At 38.2% G+C, this 21234-nt stretch overlaps 1 protein-coding gene across 1 annotated transcript; it reads right to left on the reverse strand.

Moving 5' to 3' along the window:
* Nucleotides 1-494: 494 nt before the first annotated feature.
* LOC126794321 (uncharacterized) lies at nucleotides 495-1733 on the reverse strand. The gene has a single exon (XM_050520997.1). It carries the CDS (start codon nucleotides 1398-1400, stop codon nucleotides 678-680), a length of 723 nt encoding a protein of 240 aa, XP_050376954.1. The 5' UTR covers nucleotides 1401-1733; the 3' UTR covers nucleotides 495-677.
* Between the last annotated feature and the right edge of the window lie 19501 nt (nucleotides 1734-21234).

Raw genomic sequence — 21234 nt, forward strand, 5'->3', positions numbered from 1 at the left:
TGAGTCTTTTGATAAAATAATGGAATTGGGCTTATAAGGGCTCAGGTCAAGCCTGCTTGGCGAAAATGTAGGGCTCATCTCCGGTCGGACAGGCCTTTGCGGACGGATTTATCTACTGTACACTGATGCAGGTTATCGTTATTATGCATCTCAAAATCAACGGTTAAAATTTGATATTGTTTCTTTAATCTCACGTCATAATCACGGCTGACGGATCTGAAATATATAGTATTTATTGATGTGCACTAAAATTTTCTTTTCAGAGACTACCTAGCACGGCTTTAAAAATGTAAAAAAAAAAAAAAAAAACTCGAGAGCCATGAGATAGACGAAGTAGAGCAACGAGTTGGATGTCGTTGTAGCTAAAGAGGCCGATGACATTTTTGTGATTAATTGAAGAAACAGTCGGACTTTGTACGATAAAAATAGGATGTACAAAATGGGTTTAATCGACGACTTATTAAACCAACAAAATTACTGTTTGCAGAAACAAATGCCAAAAATCAAACATGTTCCCGTCCAAATTTCATGTTCCCGTTTCATCTCTTTTCTTTCTTTCTGAGTTTACTTACAGTTACAACCTCTCTGATATCAACAACTACAGCTCTCTACCTATCGAAACCGTTCACGGGTCGCGTGCAAAAGCAACCCAGAAAACCCGTTCAAATATTTAATTTCTACAGAGCAGAAAGCGACTCCATCCGCCACGGCACCTCCGACGCGCCGCCGTCAGAGTAGTCAAACAAGCCACCTAACGGCACGTACTCCCCGACGCCATTACTCTCCGAGTACCCACCCATTCCGAAATCGAACGCATCGTAACGCGGAATGATGTCGTTCTCAAACCCTAGCATACCATCCAATGCGGCCGCCGGAGGTCTTGCCGTGAAATCCGCTGCCTCCATTTTCCTGTCCTCGCTCGGAGGTTCATTGTTCGTCGGCGGGAGTCCGAGCTCGTCGTCCGAAGCCTCCAGTAAGTAACCGAGATCAGGCTGCGACGACGGCGACATCTCTCCCGAGGCCGACGTAGTTTCAACCGGAGGAGCAAATGCCGGTGCCGGAACTTTTATCTCCTCCTCAAAGCTCTTAATCAATGAGTCCAGCCCCTGAATCGCCGGGTCATGGTCCGTCACGGTTTCCGAGTCGTTCAGTATGTTCAGCAGGTCTTGCTGAATTATCTTCGCCTCGGCCGAGCCCATGTCGAACTCCTCCGAGTCAACAGGGTTAACTCGGGCAGCGGACTCGCCGGAACTAGCATCGGAGTCGATCGAGCTGCTCGAATCAACTCGGATGAGTTTCGCCTCAGGACGGAATTCAGCTAAATCGTTCCGTCCCGAGCCGGCGGGGTCATCATCATCTCGGGGTCTCTTCCGATTGCCATTAGGGTTACTGTTATCCATTTCCAAAGGGGGAGACAACAAAACCCAAATCTAGAGGCGATGTTTCTTAGAGAGGGAGAGGGAATCTGAGTTTTGAAAAGCTATGTTTCTTGGTGGGCAAAGTATGATGGAGTGAGGTGGTGGAGATGGCTATGTATTTATAGTCGGGAAGATGCAATAAGATTAGTTATTGCTTTCTTGAGGGAGAAGGGAAAAAAATAGTTGTGTTTGATAAAGACGGGTGGTGGGTGATGGAGATGGAAGAGGTTGGGAAAAGAAATTAGCAATATTTGGAGGGTCCAAAACAGAAAGCAGAAACAGAAATGGGTTAGGGTTTTAGATTTTTAGGGTTTGTTGAAGAAGAATGAGTGATGGGAGTTGTGAAATGCAGGGTGTGCTTTATATAATGGAAGGTTAAGAATTTTTTAATTGGAGGATATTGGAGAAGATAACGATAGGCGCGATAGAAACCCCTTACGGAAGTCTCGCGCTTTTTTTTCATTTTTTTAAGGAAAATAAAAAAAAAATTGGGAGATTTGAAATCTGTCAATTAACTAAATTTAATACTGGACTTTGAGGTCCGTTGGGACCCGACCGGGTTGGGCGAGAAATCACGTGGTTGGTTTTGATTTTGCTACTTTTCTCATTTGAGTGTGCCTTGCTGTCTTTTTCTTTTTCTTTTTCTTACGTTCTTGACAATGTCCTGCTTTGCTTAAATTAGTAAAAAACTTAACCCAATCAACTAAATCAAGTAGTGCTTTACTTGATCAACTTCTTTTTTTGGACCTCCAAATTAGAGACGACGATCAGGTTCTAGAGGCTGTTAATGTTCATCTTTGAGCAGGATTGTTATTACCGTCGATCTAACACCAGTGGTTCTAAAATTACTATTGACTAGAGCACCTGAAAATAGACAGTGAATTAGTAAACATGTGCGAGAAATAACAAAAATGTGTGATAAAATAAGTGCGAAATAAACGTGAGTGATAGAATTGAAAATGCACGTGTTTAAATGTATAAGTGTTTTCTAACTTAACTACAACCTTACATAAGAGGAATTGCAGTAAAAACGTGTGAAATAAACTTAATATGTGACACCAAATAAAAATAGTACAATCGAACGCGCACAAGATGGACGTGCAAGACTATATTTTTGTGTTTTACTGTCAAATATGTCATGCCATAACGAAACATTTTAGCTAACGACAATTGCAACTTCATTTTTTGTGAAAATATTGAATTAAGACACATACATAATCACAGACGCGGATTTAGGTGTAAGACCGAAGAATTTCAATAAAAATTACTAAAGATGGATGATACCATGTGATCAGTGTTTCTTGGGGTCTTTTATGTTCATCAGCATGGTACCATGTTACATATCATCATCGTTACTGGGGATGCTACAATGAGGATAATGGCAAGCGACCATTTCTCGAGTTCTCCATGGTCTGTTTTCGACGTGCGTATCCTCATCAAGAGGTAATTACATGGGGACGTGGATGAAGATACTCAGTGGCATAGTTACAAACCACCGGATTAGATTACCTTGAGCAGGCAAAACTTGGAACGCAAGCACCTGTTGGGTGAATTTCCAACAGATTTAGTGCTTGAGGAGTGTGTTACCTTCAGCCAAGTGCTTGAACAGAAAAATTGCTAAGGATGGATGATATCAACAAGCTCACCCAAGTTCAATTCTTCTCAAATGTAAATCTATGATCTAATTTCTATTTACTTCATATCTATCTCTAATTATCTATTACATGTAAATATTTTTCTTTTACTCAATTGGTGTTTTTAGTCCTTACAAGAATAAATTTTTTATTTTAGTGTTCATTTTTATTAAGTTCTATGCTCAATTTCAAAAAAATTATGTTCATAATCGATGATTGAATAGACATGTTCGATGTATTTTTATTTTTCAAACCGATAAAAATATATATTTAGTATACTCAAGTTAAATTTTTAACAAGCACTATATTTTTTTGTACCACTATCAGTCATGAAAAAATTCAAGCCCCCCTCCCATAATATGATTTATGGTTCCGCTACTGCCTAATCATCTAAACAATCAAATTTAAGTTGATATGAGAGCCCAAATTATAAGTAGGCGTCCGCAATAAAAGTGTGAACTCAACGCCGTGTTCATTTGTTCGCCTCAATTACATATTAGAGCATCTGCACCGGCGAGCAAGACGAAGAGAGCTGCTTGAGCAGGAGGTGGGACCGCCAGGGTTTGCTCAAGCAAATCCAGTTTGGAGCTCGCACCGGTAGCAATGACGCTCGCCCAATCAACCTTCCGGTTTTGCTCCATCTTCCGCTCGAGCAAATTTTGCTCGATCTGTTGCTCGACCAAATGGTGGAGCCCACAACGTTCCAATTCTATTTTTCTGTCAAAAACTCCTCCAATCCTCTTCAAACAGTCACATATTGATCGCCGGGGAGGTGAAGGACGCCGGTCAGACTTCAATTTATTGAATTCGGTTGGAATCGAACCAGAAATTAAGAAGAAAGATTGGGTTTACCTAGTGAAGGTTGACGAGATCGCTGGAGTCTTAAATCGTGGCCGGGATCCTCCAAAGCTCCAAGTCAGTATTTTCTCCGATTTGGGTGAGAAAGGGCTTGTACGAATAATCAATGACCATGATCTGATAGAGGAAGGGGAGGCGAACAAGATAGAGTGGTTGCATGTGTGAATCATGGCCAGATGGCGGCGACACGGCCTGAGGAAGGTGCGACTGTTTTCTGGGTTTGTTGGGAGAGTGGAGACGCGAGCAGAAGAAGGTAAGAAGAAAGAAGAAAAGGAGATGGGTCTTGGGCCGGACTCAGGTCTTGGACTCTAAATAAAGACAAAATTGAATTGCTCAAGCAAATTGTTAACGGGTGTATGTAAAAATCGATTTTGCTCGAGCAAATATGAAATTGATTTGCTTAGAGCAAAATTTGCTTCTGTCCCTACCATTTGCTTGAGCAAATCCAATTTATGGGTGTGGATGCTCTTAACAATTCATCGATCTTGAGCTTCTTGTTGCTTAGACTCATCGACGATGACTATACAGTGATAGTGAGGTGACGAGTCAATGGCCATATACTTTTAATCTTTCTCAAATGGCTATTTTTTTATCCATAATAACACCGCCTAAATACGATGCTATGATGAGCAGTGTGGTAATAACAGCACGTAATGAAATTTAAGAATAGCAATCCTTTTTTTGTTTTGAGGTGATCAGCTTTAGACGTCAGTAGTGCAATCACATATAATTAGATATATGCATAATGCACATTTGTGTGCAATTTGTAAAATAATTGTGAACCTCTTAATCTAAATAGGTCCCTACGAATATTATTGAGGTGCATAAATATATCATGCACCATAAAAATTAAAAAATCATGCATTAAATTTAAATGTGCCATAAACTAATTATGTATGTCTAACGCATTGAGTGGCTTTGATCTATTATAATTTTCAAAAACCCACAACGTTACTCACATTATGTATAGTCCACCACCTGACCATCGCCTAAATGAGCATAACATTTTTCCTAGGACGAATATCCTCCAATTCTAAAATAAAATAAAAAGTAATACGTTGTGGATCACATCGTGATCATTGTGTGCGATCGAAAACCACTAATAGAGTCGGACAAAGCACTGATATAATCGTGACGCTCATCAGCTTGTAGAACTCTTCAGCCCACGTCTCAACCTCTCCGTAGGCCCCTTTGATATTTTCTGTATGAGCGCCCACCCTGTCCCTCGCACCACCTAATATCTCCACCTGTTTTCGTACTCGTTAAAAAATAATCAAAAACAGTGGGTGACGTGATTATTGCATTAGATTGGTGGGCCCAGGATTTATAGGAAAGCACGGGTGTACGTGACACGACCTCCTCGGAGAGGCCACCCGACCACTTGTCAAAGCCGAAACTCCGAAGCCGACTCCACCCATACGGCGCCGACAACATTAAAAAGTAAGGGCTGCATTTCACGACTACCGAGGAAGGGCTTATAGGCGGCTTCGGCGCATGCACATGTGACACCTCACCCAGATCCGGCCACGCGCCTCAATCACCGCCCTGTGGTTATTACTAAAATGAACGTCATGGGCCGAAAGTGACACGTCGCCTATTGTCCTGTGCGGTGGTGGCTTAAGCCGCGCGCCAAAATATCTAATAAGGCGGTCATATAGATCTGGGTTTTTTATATTTATTTATGATTTTTATTTTTTTAAATAGATTTTGTGGTTGTTTGAACTTATTATTTTTCCTAATTTTTCATGTCCTGGATGAGGCTACTGCACAGGAAAATTATATTATGAAGTAAAAAATTTAATAAAATAAATTGACCTCAAAATGTAATAAAAATTACTAAATGTTAGAAGCTTAAAAATAATAGTGAAGATTTTAAGCTCCGTAATGAATACTCTGCCCTAGACAAATCCCACAGCACGCACCAATTAAAATCAGAAGATGGGATTGGGAAACTGGACCAGTCTTTACTAAGGTATTCCTACCCTTTCTGCATCTGGAAAGATGGGGAGTACAGGACCAGCAATATGGTTCGATAATATATCAGAATTTTCTTTGAAATGACATTGTGTTATGTTGGAAATTTGATAGAGAGATGGAATTGAAGATAGTGACAGTGTTTTAATTGGTACAAACAATCCACAATGAGGAAACTTGGCATTAAAAATGAAGCGTACTAACGTGAAACTCGTTAGCTTCATTGCCAATTACGCTCACAGTTAATTGCGCTAACAACCCACAACAAGATTATAATCATAGACATGGAGACTGACTAACTTGGAACTCAAACATCTCTTGAATGGTTTACTTTCTCAGTCACATTGTGCCAACAACCACTATCAAAGGTCACATGCCCCCAATTTGAAGTCTATGATGATCCATTTTGGTTCTGTTTCCTCAAAGGACCACTTGTGCTTGTTGGATTGCTTCTTTGTGAAAGATCTCTATTCTCCAACCAAAGACTTTTTCCCACAGTTTCCACCACCCAACCCACATCAGCATATCTACAATTCCCTTTACACAGGGACGTAGCTACAAACGGGATATGGTGAGCTGTAATTTATTTTAAATTATTAATTTTTTTTGTTTTTTAATTAAATTTTAGTGTAAAAATTTAAATTTTAAATATTAATTCATCTCAAATTTATGTATATATTTTATAAATAATCGTAATTTTTTTATAACTCAATTAAATTTTTGCTCCGCCGTTGACCGTACGGTACATCATTTTCATAGCAATTCCAATATCAAAAGTCACAGGCATGCTATAAAGGTCCTGTGTTTTGCCACGTTGCGTTAATTTAGCCGGTGGTTTTCTTTTTGTTTGAGAAAAAGATGTATTTAGCCGGTGGTTTGTGGATGGTTGAATCATTTGAATGGTTTATACAATTAGTTAGTCAAATTCTAAAGTTCGGAATCCATGTTTTGCTTTGCTAAGTGGGTTGTACTAATTATACTTTACTCTTTTGGTACGTACCAATTTGGTTATTACTTGGAATATACACGCGCGTGCCAGTGTACTACAAAGGTAGCTGGATTTGTAGTTACGTACAAAGGAAAAATTGTCAATTCGTAACATCATCTATCTTCTTTTAAAATGAATTTTAAATAATCTTATCTTAATTTTTTGAACAGTATGATCCTAATTTAAGAGCTGCAGAGCACGATTATACTGATCAATTTATATGACTAAGGTACAAGAAATTTCATCTCTCACTACTGATACAAACGTCATATACAGGCTTAGTTTGAGATTGTTGTGCTGTGGGCAGAATTGATTTTGAAGCTGTTGTGGGCATAATTGTTTTTAAAGCTGCTACGAGAGGAATCAGCCGAGGTGTTTGGTAAACTGTTTTTGAAAAGTGTTATGAGAATTGAGATTGAATTATTTTGAAGGGGCTTGCTAAAAATAATATTGTGGTTGTGTATGATTACCATATTGGACATGAATCAAATTATAGCTTGGATAATTCCAACTCAATTCCAACTTTACACACTATCCAACCTTTTTTTTTCTTTGAATAAACACTATCCAACCTTTTATGCACCAACCAAATGATCTTTAACTAAACTTTTATAAGAAATTATGTCGATGTCATAGATTTCCAAGAACTATTTGATATTAATGAAATATATATATATATATATATATCGTAAATTTTAAGTAATATTTAGATTTACTATAATTATGTTAAAAATTATTTTTATTTGTAAATAAATACAATTGTCCTCTGTCCACCCTTGCATTACTTCTTTTTCCATTCTAATTTCATTCATATTCAAATCATGATTCTCGAACCAGCGGACTTTAGTTGTATTAAAGAATGAGAAGTATCTGAATTGCTAGCAAGTAATAAAACCTCAATTCAACAAATATCCGCATAATTAAGATTTAATCAACTCTACGACCTCTTTTAAAGGTAAGAAAGAGGCTGAATAAAAAAAATTCAAATTCAAATTCAAATACCAATAAATTGAAGAAACAAAAATTCACAGGAATGAGAATCAAACCCCAAGAAGGAATTTTTAGGATTGCAATGAAAATAACAAAAACTCATAGCATATCTAGAATTAGAGCAACAGTGCAACGAAGAGAAAAACTTAAATTAGAGAGAGTGAGGACATAGTTGGTAGTTGGGTTCAAATTTGTAATAACCCTATTTTTCAAAACGATATTTGGGTTGATTTGAATTCAATAAAGTTGTGAGATTCAATTAGAATGAATTTGATTGTTGATGACCTTATGAAACGAAAACGGAAATGTTCTCGGAACGTTTAATTAGAAAAACTTTACGTTTCCGAACGAATATATCGACTTTTATTCCGTCCCTCGGTTGTGAAAACTTCCTTCACGAAAGTTGTAGAGCTCGTCGATACGAGTTCATGGACGCTTCACGCGTTCGAATCGGAAGTCGTACGTGAAAGTTATTAACGTCGGAAGTTTGTTTCCGATTTTGGAAACTAGTATAAATAGAAAAATTTAGGGATTAGGGTTTCCATTTATGGAAACCCTTCACCCGCGCCTCCCTCCTTTCTCTCTCCCCCCTCGCGACTCTATCTCCCCGACCCTCTCCTTCCACGCCGACGATTTCCCTCCACCGGCCTCCGTGCTTGACACCGCCGGTGTCACTGAGACCGCGCGACCGGTGGTAGCGGCGACGCACCCCGAGCGGGGATCGAGAAGCGCCGACGGAGTTCGACCTCAGGTTCGTCGATTTTGACGTGGCCGGCATCGCGGGAGCTCAGTGCCACCACCACGAGCTCACCCTTCTCCTCTTCCACGACACGAATCAACCCACTGTGAGATTCACCTCGAGCAGCAACGCCAGCGATCATCTTCCCTCGAACCCGAGCCCTCACGGCGATTTTTGGAACTCCTCCGATGAATCTGACGGTCAAAAAGTTGATTGAGGTAAGGATTAACCTTGTGTGATTGTTGATGATTTTTGGAGGATTTGTGGGGATCAGAGGATTATGAACACCGCCGCCTTAGGCGGCGCGTGTGGGACAGTTGAGGGGTCTAGGGGCGGCGTGAGGCCGTGGGGAGGAAGAGGAGGAAGAAAAGAAGAGAAATAGGGCAGCGGTGGCGTGCTACGCGCTCGTTTTAAGCTCGGTGCGTGAGCCCCACGTGCTGCCACAATGAGTGGCGCATGAGTGCCACGCGCGGCCTGCCGGAGGTGGCGCGTGTACCCCACGCGCCGGCACGTGAACAGTGTTTCCGAAGGGTAAATTTATAATTTATTTTTTACGTACGGTAAATGTAAATTTTATTTACATATGGTAAATATAAATGTAAATTACTTTCAGTAAATGTAAAAAGTAAATTTAGAAGGGTAATTCAGTAATTATTATTTACTGCGACATTATTTACATTTAAATAGTATTCGCACATACATAAATACGTAAATAGTATGTACATGTACATGGATACGTAATTGATCTGTATTTGTACAAAAATACGTGAATATTAAATACATGAATAGTAACCCCGTGAACAGTAAATTCGTAAAACCAGAAATTGCTGAACAATAACTTATTATTACTGTTTCGGCATTTAAGGTTTACGAAACGATTCTAAATTCTTTTCTTATTTTTTCAAGGTGATCGATAAATCAAGGAAATGAATTATCTTCGGAAATTGTGGATTTACGCTAGGGTTGATAAGGTGAGTAAAATCTCACATATTTACGAATCTACCCTTGTGGAGATTCAAGATGTTGCAAGAGTTTTTAATATTGAATTACGACATGTATACGATATAGTGGATTACATATATATTGTATAAATGGTAATAAGTACAGATATATATAGTTTACTATATTATATACTGTTATGAATTCATTGTGAAAATGTCATTTCAATGACGAGAATTATATAATGAGCATGTGATTTAATTTGTAAAATATGAGGTGTGATTATTGTACGTGGTTTTAACATGGAGTTTGTTAAACGTTTTGTCTTCGGACGTGTTTATGATACATGACATGTATATGATATAGCGGATTATGTATATATTGTATAAATGGTAAATATGTACATATATATAGTTTGCTATATAATGTACTGTTATGATTTTATCTTGATGATGTCATTTTGATGACGAGATTTATATCGAACATGTGATTTTGATTTGTACAATATGATGTGTGATTATTGTACGTGATTTTAACATGGAGATTGTTAAAATGTTGGGGACTCGATTTTGGTACAATATGAGGTGTGATTATTGCACGTGTTGACAAGTGGGAACCTAGCATTTGGCCGGGCGAAAGTTACGATACAGTTAGAGCTCTAGTCTGTCTGCCGGAGTACTGCATGAGAGGTAACATGTGGTTATCTGCTCATGAGTACTCATATTGTTTTGATATTGGGTAGCAGGTGGTTACCCAATATCGGCGGTGTACTACGTGAGGGGTAACAGATGTGTACCAGCGTTCATTAGTACCCATATTATAAACGTATTTGGGTAACCAGAAGGGTTGCCCGATTTCTCATGAGCACTTTCATTTCATATATTTTTGGAACAACCAGATGGGTCGTCCATTGACTCATGAGTGCATTTATATTGTTGTGTTGTAGATTTTCGTATATATTGATATGCGAGTTATATTATCATTTTACTCATACGAGCTATAAGCTTACCGGGTTGTGTTTACAATCCCGGTGCACCAATTTGATGGTGTAGGGGATAATTCCGCAGGTATTTATTAGTAGGGATTGAGAGACGACTCCGGAGACTCGAAGTTGTTCATTACCTCGCTTGTGGTGAGGTTTCTAATGCAGAAGTGTGTGTGAGAACTTGTGAGGATTTATTTGTGAGTTTTGTGAGAAATTATGAGGATTATTACATTTCCATTTTATGTAATGTGAATCATAAATTTGGTTTGTAATAATTAGTTTTCTGAGTTGTATTGAGAACTCAGTGATGATCCGTTGTACATTTATAATGATTTCGATTCGTTGAGATTGTTTTGGTGTTGTACGACTTTAATATTTTTAGCTTTTATGCTCGAAATTTTTGTGTCGTTACAAAATTCATTTAAATGAGTTATTGTTGCTCCTTGTTTTCCAAAAGCACCTCCAAAAGCAACCAAAGGGCAACTTCTCAAAACAAGCTGTTAGGAGAAGCAATTTTGACCAAAAACTGCTTTAAGAGATTTTACCAAATAGCATACTTTAAGTCTGAAAACAGAAGTAGTCCCAGAAACAGGTGAGGAATCAATCTCAAACTAGGTCACAGTATAATGTTTACTATCTATGAATTTGCTTCTCTACCAGGGAACTTACTTTCTTGTAGGTAGGACCATTATCATCTACAAATATTTGAACGACTACATTTCCAAATGACTTCCTTTAATTGAAGCAATCTAGGAAATTAAAGTAGGCGTACGAGATTGGTTGTAACTGTACGAGTTGATGAACACTTGCTTTTCGTACGTATAATGTCTCAAGTTCGAATCCTTCGTTATGAAAGACTTGAGGAGATTGACATTTACAGGTGTTGAATATATGGGTGGCAAAAGCCATGAGGCCCATGACCACTTTATCCACTAATGGGGCGGCTGGGGGCCCATTTCTCACCAGCATCATCCATATTTTATCCTTTTCCTATGAAGACGTACACACGTCATTCTTCCACTCTTTCTTTTCTTGGAAAAAAAATTCTCTCGTCTTGATAACTTGATTGGTAAAAACCTTTCCCAATCCATTTCACAGGTCTAAAATGACCTAGACTTTTCCACTTTGGAAAAGGAGACCTAAGTTCCATGCAAAAATTTAATTCCCTGTGACTTTGCTTCGACTTCACGTTTGAAGGAATCGTATCGTTTACTTTGAGCAAAAAATGAAAATGCTTCAGGAAAATTTGAGGGCTCTGAACCAATCAATCCCTCCCAACCTTATTTCAAAGGCAGCTTGATCAGCTAGCTGAAGAATCTCAATCACACTCTGAAGCTTAGATTGGTGAATGGTGATGTTTGTTTTTCAAACCAACTCATCAAACTTTATTGTATGTTAGAAAGCTTTTTCGCTTGTAAGTGTGTTTTCATATAATCAAAACAGATACAACAATTTATATCGATTGATTCAATACTTGTATATGATGATAGTGATATGTTAAAATATGCCAGTATCTTCTATAAGTCTCCCAATATCGATGTCTATTCAAACTTGCTGGAGGGTTCACGGATATGGTTTCATTGTCTATAACTGGAAGAAGGTAACTGAAAGTTTGAATCACTCTTCGTTTATTGTAAGAAATATTCTACTTCGAACAAGCTAGTCTCTGTCAACTCAAGCATCACTTTATATACAAAGCCAAATATATGAACATTATCCCTTTGCTGCGTTTGTCGTGCGAGTTGCAACTGCATAATGACCACATTGTGCTTTACTTGATGAGGATTTAGACTTAAAGAAGGTACGTTGATGAGGGGTTATAATCAACATCAACATCTCAAAAATCCAAACAATAGCATATATCAAATTATCAATTAATCTAACAAATGACATTTCATAATCTTCTCCTTTAATTATCAGAATAGATGCTGGTCTCGATTTCCAATCTGTCTGCGACCTCTGTTTGCTTTTTATATTTTTGGTGATCAACTCTGTTTGCTTTTTAAGTACTATAGCTAGCTCCTTTTACGTACTAAGGAGTATATTTCATATCAGGAAAGCATGATGCGATTACCATTCTTATAAAAAACGAAGGGTATATGTTCGATCATCCCTGTATTCTGATAGTTGGAACTTAATGTTGGTATTCATTTGCACACTAGTGGGTTTACGCGCGTTGTCTTCCATGATCGATCAAATCCTTGATGTAAGCGATGTACGTAGTATTTCTAACTTGCTAATCTCCTGTTCACATAAACATCTTTGAATTCCAAATTTCGCAATTGTCGAAAATTAAGATTAAAAAAAAAACTAGGCACAAGTTTGGTAAATCGAACATCATATCCCAAGTAATATGATCCTCCTACCAAGACTTATATTCTAATTGATCTGTTCACAGCCTCCGGCCTCATCTCTCTCAAATTCAAAGAGCAGCAAGACACGATTCATGTATCTAATATTCTAATTATAAGGAGGATACAAAGTCATAATGTATTTGTAGGTATTATATATACGTACGTACACGTACACCATGCATGCCAGTTTTATATCGATCAACAAGTGATTGTCTGAAATCTGTATACCTACTATATATTTTGGTTCTTTTATAAACGATGGTTAACACGTCTCACGTACTTTGAAAGCAAATATATCGAAGCTTCTCATCTTAATTTGGTCAACTCTTGTGTACATGACTACATGCATGTAGATTTTCGAACGAAATCCTTTAAACCCTAATCAGAAAATTGACAAGGACAAACACAAGTAGACGCCAGAAACGCCGGAAGCTAGCCATATACTGCTCATATAATCTGTGAGTCAACAACAGCAAATTAACCAAGTTTGAAATGACGAACTAATTTCTCGATCCAGTTGGTTGCATTTGCATGTTTTCTACCTTTGTCTTTGGTGCTCGTAATGTAGTGATATTAATAAATTAAAATAGATAAGAGGAGAAGATGGTGACTAATTCCACCAACTTCATCACGAGTCTTTAATTAACAATGATAGATAATCTACAATAAACGATAGAGTAGGTTTCTTTGATAAAACAAGTCTACTTAATATGATGTTATGTATTGAACCCAATTCAAGTTATTTCCAGAATTTAGTGGGTTTGATTTGGTTTTTTACGTACGTACACAGCGACCAGAGAATTCTGATACACCAACTAAAATTCCGGTTTTTATGACAGGGGTCAATCGAGAACTCTCAAACATCTTCTATTCGGGCATGCATTGTCATCACATCATTGGCCAAAATTGTAATATGGCCAGAATTCATGGAATTTAAAACAGCCATTTGGAGTACGGGAATCTCATTTTCAAATGATATGGATTGAAGGCCGAAATGGAGATAGTGTCGTGATGCTCATATATATTCGTTTGGTATTCGAGTATAGTTATGTTTCACAGAAGTATTTTGTACTACCATAGTACCATCGTTTGTGACGGATAGCAAAGGACGTGCCATTACATGAAATATGCAACTCGATAGAACTATATGTATCAACTTGTTTATGTTTGAGACTTTGAGTGATATTTATCTCCTTTTTCATTACATGTTATAATCAGTCATAGATGCCAAGGCATTTTCCACATACCTAGATAAGTAACATAACCTACCTTAGTAAATATAGTCACAAATGTACAGTCATTGAAGCCCACCCCTTTTCACGTTATTCTTCAGCAATACTCGAGTGACAACTACCAATCTTCATCTCAAGCCCTTGATAATTGGGCTTTTCTGCTCTTTTTTACCCTAACACTTTGGGCCTTTGAAACACTAGTAGGACCAAGAGTTCTGCAGATCTTGGTCTTTACCTGAATCAATGAATGCTTTGCGCTTGACAAGTCGACGTGGTTGTCCTTACATGACTTGCGCATCGGTGTGGCTTATGCTGTATTTTTTGCTGATTAACAAATTGAGGCTGGCGTTAATTTTGGTTAAGTGATAAGACAACTGACTGGAATTAGTGGACATTAACAATGACGACCCCTTGGGAGCCTATCACCTGTGCCCATTATTTATGTGCCAACTTGTGCCTACAATCAAAATTGGACACGTGGAATTTCATTTTAATACCGATTAGCATACAGAAGTCTAACTCTGTTATATAACTTATATTAGTTTTTCTTTAATATTTTGATTATTTACTGGAGAAAAAGAGAAAGAAGAAAAACTCTTCAAATCAGTGTGTCGGCACGCCTCTCCATCTTGTCTCACATAAGGTGCGATTTCAAGAATCAAATCTTTTCATTCGGTGTTTTGTTTATTTCAGGATTTCTTTGTAGTTTTGATTCCACTATTTGTTTCATGTTCTAAAAAAGATTCTTTCGAATTGGCCAAGCATAGTGGTCAGATTCACACTATTTCTTATTTCTTTTCAGATTGGTTTTCGATTGTATCATTTTAACAAAAGCTTCCAAGGATAATTCAAAAGGCATGGAGAAACAAGATACAATTTGAACCCAGATTGAACCTCAAGTTTATTGGGGGATCATGAAAGGTTTCTGGTGGTAGTGGGACTCAGAGAGACTGAAGATGAGGACGATGAACAAAGTTAAAAGGAAGAAGGAAAAGAATTATTTTGTTAAAAAAAAATCTAACATAACAGAGAATGACATTCGTTAAGTAGGATTGTGTGGACTTCCACGTGTCCAATTTTGATTGTAGGCACAACGTTGGCACATGAATAATGGGCATAGGTGATGTGCTCCCTTGGCATTTGCCGAACTCTTTCTCGACAAGAAATGGGACAACACCTTTTCTATTTTATAAACTCCCCAACTTCCCAACTCCCGATTCGATGTGGAAAATTTCGTAAGAAACAATTGTTCTTCAAGAGTTCAACTACCTAAACTGAATGAGTCAATTAAGTCGATTATTATAACTACCCAACTACACTACAATGCTCGAGCTCCCTTAACTGGACCACCTATTGTAAATCGCACTCAAAATTTATGGACGATTGAAGAAACTAAGTCGGAATCATGAAAAACCTTGCAAGTTCGTATACCAAAAGGTTCTTCTGCTCACATATTCAATTAACTTTGTGCTTTGTCAAACAATACCACAAAAAACAATTATCAAACAAATTACTGAAAATGATTTCTTTTAGATCGAGTTATAGAATAGATGCATATAGCACTGGTAATATGGGTAGTACAAGTAAGTAGGAATTCCATTTACTTTATAGTGTAGAAATTTGATCATGCATACATGACATTTTTTTTGCTTAATCTGATGCATGTATTGCGGTAATGGCACGTCCTTTGCTATCCATCACGTTAAGTTCATAAAGAGGTGTCAGAGAAACAAAAACGACTAATAACCGTACTTTTATACTAAAGATAAAGAGCAGATATGAAGTTTTGAGAAAACATCCTCCCCCCTAAAAATTAGATATGATTGAAGTACAGGAAATAGCCATCAGATTATATAACAGACTAATGATCTGTACCAGGAAACATAATGTAGTGGGGAGGAGTGAAAAACAGAGGAAAATTATTAAAGAAAATTGACCATTAAGTTATACGATGAACAATCAACAGTGACAACCTGTGCTCGCCGACCGGGGAATCCATTGACACGACATCATATCGTTCGGCAATTAGTAATCAGCCAAAGCCATTTGACCGAAAAAAAAATCAGCCAGAGCCAGCTTGACGTAACTACGTAGTAGTCTCCGCCTCCTCCACCGGCACCTCGTTCAAGTCCAGAGCCCCATTATGGTCAGCTATTTCAGTTAGAACAACCACCTCCTCATGATCATCATCGTCAGAAGTCGCGCTCTTTACGTGATCGCCGGCCGCCGTAACGACCGGCAGAGCTGACTCCAGCGCCGCTCTCCACCCCACCGGATCCCCGCCGTTATTTATATTGTTGCTGTTACCTTGCTCAAAGTACTTGACGGCCGCTTGCATCCTCCTCACTATGGCGTAGAACTCCTCCACCTCCTCCTCCGTCGCCGCAGCCGCCTTGGCTGACACCTCCTTGTCGTCGGCCTTGATCACCTGCTGAACTTTCTTCTTCTTCCTCCTCCCTCCTCCTCCGCACCTCCCTTCTTCCTCGTCGCCATCTTTCTCCCTCCTCTTTCGTCTCTGCTCCATTTCTGCTTGGTCCAAATGAATTTAATTAAGCAAAGACATAAACTCTTTTAAGCCATGGAAAATCTTATTCGGTGATCACTGTCAAGGTGCTTTCGGTGCCTGGATCGACGCAATTTAATAGCAGAGAGAGAGAGAGGGGGGTGTTTGTTTGCCAATATTCTCCTTCTCTCTTTTTTGGTTGTGGTTGTACTGATTACGAAGGTGACTTCCTTGTTTTCTAGTTAAAGATTTCTCATGCATTGGGTTTCTGCCGTTGGATTGATCTTGCGATGATGACGTGACATGACATCATGGAATTCGGCGTGCTGACGATGCCTGCCGCGGTCGTCTATGTTTATGGCGCGCATGCGTTGCAATCACGAGAGGCCTCTCCGCCTCTGCCTTGCGCGCTACCGGGCAATTACAGTCGCACTTACTATCTTTACTTTTCCTTTTGTAGTCTATTATTTGGAGTTATTTATACCAATTTTTTATGATGTACACATAAACTACGGATGCGTAGTAACCACATTCATTTACTTTTCTTAAAAAAAAAACCACATTTCTGTTTTTGTAATAATATTGATAATATTATCATCAACGTTTATGTTTATATCATATAAATAACGCACCAAAATGAACAGTTGAAGACTAGAGCAGTTTTAGTTAAATCATTCAAGTGAAGACTTTAAATTGAACAGTTGAAAAAATAAAATATATTCATTAATGCGATTGGAGAAGAGTGCACATGGTGGTGCGTTTAGGATGGTGGGTAGACTAGAGCAGCTTATGGTCTCTTGGCAAATAACCATGGTGGGTAGACTAAGTCACCTAACCATGACTCGCTAGTCGCTAGTGCCTCAACATTTTCTAATCAATGAGCCTCACATTCGGTGAAGCAACGGACCAAATAATTTCCTTACACCAAATATCTGCCACGTGCTTTAAGGATTCCTCTACTGTTTTTTTCGATTTTATGCTCAGCTCATACAATTAGGGCGGGACTTTATGACACCGAAAAAACTAAAACCGACCATAACCGAACCGCACCGAAATCGAGAAATCGAAACCGGACGAAATCACTGCGTCGGTACCGGAAACCGAACCGAACCGAGCATTTGGTGTCGGTTATCGGTTATATGCTTTTAGAAAACCGATAAAAACCGAACCGAACCGAGAATTGGGAGTTAAGGTTATAACTTGTATTTGGTGAACATATATAATCGGGTACTTATACAAATAATATATTTAGTAATAAATATATACATGCAAAGATATGTGATTTTGATATTTGTATGTGCACAATCATGCATGCAGAGATCTAATGTAATGCTTGAGGGTTTTGTTAATTAACCCTCATGTTAAGACAAGTCTGAGCGTATAAGGAAAAAGCTCATGAGGTTTAATGTGTATTTTTGGTTAACTTGTGTTTCAACGAAGTACAATGTTTTTGTTTAGTTAATATTTGAGTTCTTGATTATTCATTTGGTGAATGTAACTTAATTGAAGTATTGAACTTGTAGCTTACTCTGTCACTTTTAATCTTTTTATTTTCATTAGTCAAGTACAAAAGGTCAATAAGGATATTAGGTTTTGTAACCGAAATGAAACCGAAACCGAACCAAATTATATGTTAACCGAAACCGCGGTTTATATATATATTTTTCGGTTTCGGTTTTAAAAAATATGAAACCGAGAATTCGGTGTCGGTTTTCGGTTAATGCTCATAAACCGAACCGTTGACACCGAGTCCAGCCCTACATACAATGTTAAGAGATTTATATATATATATATATATATTTTTTATTCTTTTTTCAAATAAGAAACAACTCAAATTCAGAATAATTTGAATTCAGAACCTCCCTCCACTCATCATCAAACTTGACTACTGCGTAGAATAATTTTCCTCTAGCCTCTAGTCAAATGAAGCTGTCATCAACGGGTCTCTAGATAAATAAAGTTCATTGTCAAAGCACTCTTTTGGAGAGCATGTTGTACTTATTTATGTTATGGCAAGTGCAACACTTGCAAGTAGTCTTATACCAGATCCTATGGCATCGTAATGAGGGAACAATTTTTGTGCTTAGTGCATCACCACATCACTTTATTTACTTTGCTTTCTAGCCTTACATTTTTTAAGGTATAAATACGTATAATTGGCAACACGGTACTTGAGATTCTAAATGGGCGATTGTACCAGAGTGTATTCAGTGCTTCAGTGGTGTGCGGGCACTAGCAGCATGTGACTCATCACGTGACTCCTTAAATAACAGAGGCTTGTCTCCGTTTATTCACAAACCCCAAACTCATACCCAAATTGGAGTTTGCAGACCGCCACATCGGCAAACTGAGAATGATAGAATCCTCCATGTTTGTAGACCGCCACATCGGGCTGCGCCTCCATCTTTCCATTCTTACCATCACTCCAATATTTCTCGTGTCTCCTTTAGTCCATCCCCCCCCCCCCCCGGACTACATCTGATCTAAAGTAAAAAACCAAATTGGATCTTGTTATCCAACCATGGAACATAGAACAATTGTCCTATTTTAAAGCCTGGGTTTTGTTTATTCCCTAACTTCTTCCTTGCTTTCTTTGCTTGGTTGGAGTTTACCTCGGCCTTGCCATGAGATTTGTGAAATGGAGGTGGATCCGGCAAAACCACCACGAAGTGCCAGAGAGCCACCACCACACCTCCTATATTCCGACTGGGTTTACAACTAGGGCTGGACTCGGTGCCAACGGTTCGGTTTATGAGCACTAACCGAAAACCGACACCGAATTTTCGGTTTCATGTTTTCCAAAACCGAAACCGAAAAATATACATAGAAACCGCGGTTTCGGTTAACCTATAATTCAGTTCGGTTCGGTTTTGTTTCGGTTACAAAACCTAATATTCTTATTGACATTTCGTACTTGACTAGTGAAAATAAAAAGATTAAAAGTGAAGGAGTAAGCTACAAGTTCAATACTTTAATTAAGTTATATTCACCAAATATCAAGAACTCAAATATTAAGTAAACAAAAATAGTGTTTTGCTGAAACACAACAAGTTAACCAAAATAAACATTAAACCTCATGAGTTTCATCACCGGATGTTCAGACTTGTCTTAACATCAGGGCTAGTTGACAAAACCCAAAAACATTATATTAGATCTCTGCATGCATAATTGTACACATACAAAAATCAAAATCATATATTACCTTGTACAAAATCACATATTTATACATGTATATATTTATTACCAAATCTATGTTTTGCATAAGCACCCAATCGATTACATATGTTCATCAAATACAAGTTATAACCTTAAATGTCAATTATCGGTTCGGTTCGGTTTCCACCGGTTTTTTGAAAGCATGAAACCGATAACCGGCACCAATTACTCGGTTCGGTTTGGTTTCCGACACCGACGCGGTGATTCCGTTCGATTCCGGTTTCTCGGTTTCGGTGCGGTTCGGTTATGGCCGGTTTCGGTTTTTTCGGTGTCAAAAGGTCCAGCCCTATTTACAACCCATCTGACACAACAGCGTCGACCCCTCTTCTAAGTTTTATCTCTTTTTTCAGTCAACAAACGTTGACTGTTAAGGGCTTCTAAAAAACAAAACAAATCTGATGGCTAAGAATTTTCTTCACAAATTAAAGGATGAGATTATCTCGATATAACTAAACTATTTGACGGTGGTTGCACATCCTGGTGCATACAATCCGTTTTCCATATTCAATAATGTATTAAATATGATCATAAATTTGACTATAAACTTCTTTGGCTAGAGTATTCTAAAATAACTAAGGGCGAGTTTACCCCGATGTGAGTTTTTTATAATCAGCTGCAGCTGAGCTGTGAGAATAATCAGTTGTGAGTACTTTAAGTAATTGGTGAATATTGGTATAAAAGTGTGGTAGTAAGGTAATAGACGTATTATAATATATTCCTCATAATCAGAAGCTTTAATTTGTAGTTTTTCAAATTTGTCTCGGTGTGTGCGAAATTCTCATATAATCACCTATAATTTCTATTTGTCAAACACCTCAGTTAGATTATTTGAGAATTACAACTCATAATCTGGCAAAAGTTCGGGCCAAACGCACCCTTAAATGAGTGAATCTCTCGGGAAACTCTTAATTGAGTAGCATTTTCTTTTACTTATTGATTTTTTTTGCCGTGGTGCTGGTCCGACAACACAGGCAGGTCAGCTCCAACCTTTGCTCTCTTGCTTGTTACTGGGTTTGTCATTCTCCTTCTAATTGTTAGTCATAAAAAACTGTTATTTCAATTGTATAATACATGTTCGTCGCTTATGAGAATCTCAATTGGACAACATCCTCAATATGAGCTGATGTGTAGGCGTGCCATTACTTGTGTATGAGAATGGGTGAGCTAACTGTGATTTGCGCTGTCTTGACTTCTAATGCCAGCAAATGTGACGAATGTCAAGAACTTTCCTCCGCTTAGTCTGACATGGAGGTCACCTTATCTTTCCAAGCTTTATTTTGCGTCTCACTACGAGTTGCTATCGATACTTAACCGGTGAGATGCGAGTAAGTAGAGCTTTAATAAGTAAACTGGGTGATCTTGCAAATGACGTGAGGTCTTTAGCGGTTTGGTAGTTGTTCACAA

The sequence above is a fragment of the Argentina anserina genome, chromosome 5 (assembly GCF_933775445.1).
Source record: "Argentina anserina chromosome 5, drPotAnse1.1, whole genome shotgun sequence".
Lineage (NCBI taxonomy): Eukaryota > Viridiplantae > Streptophyta > Magnoliopsida > Rosales > Rosaceae > Argentina > Argentina anserina.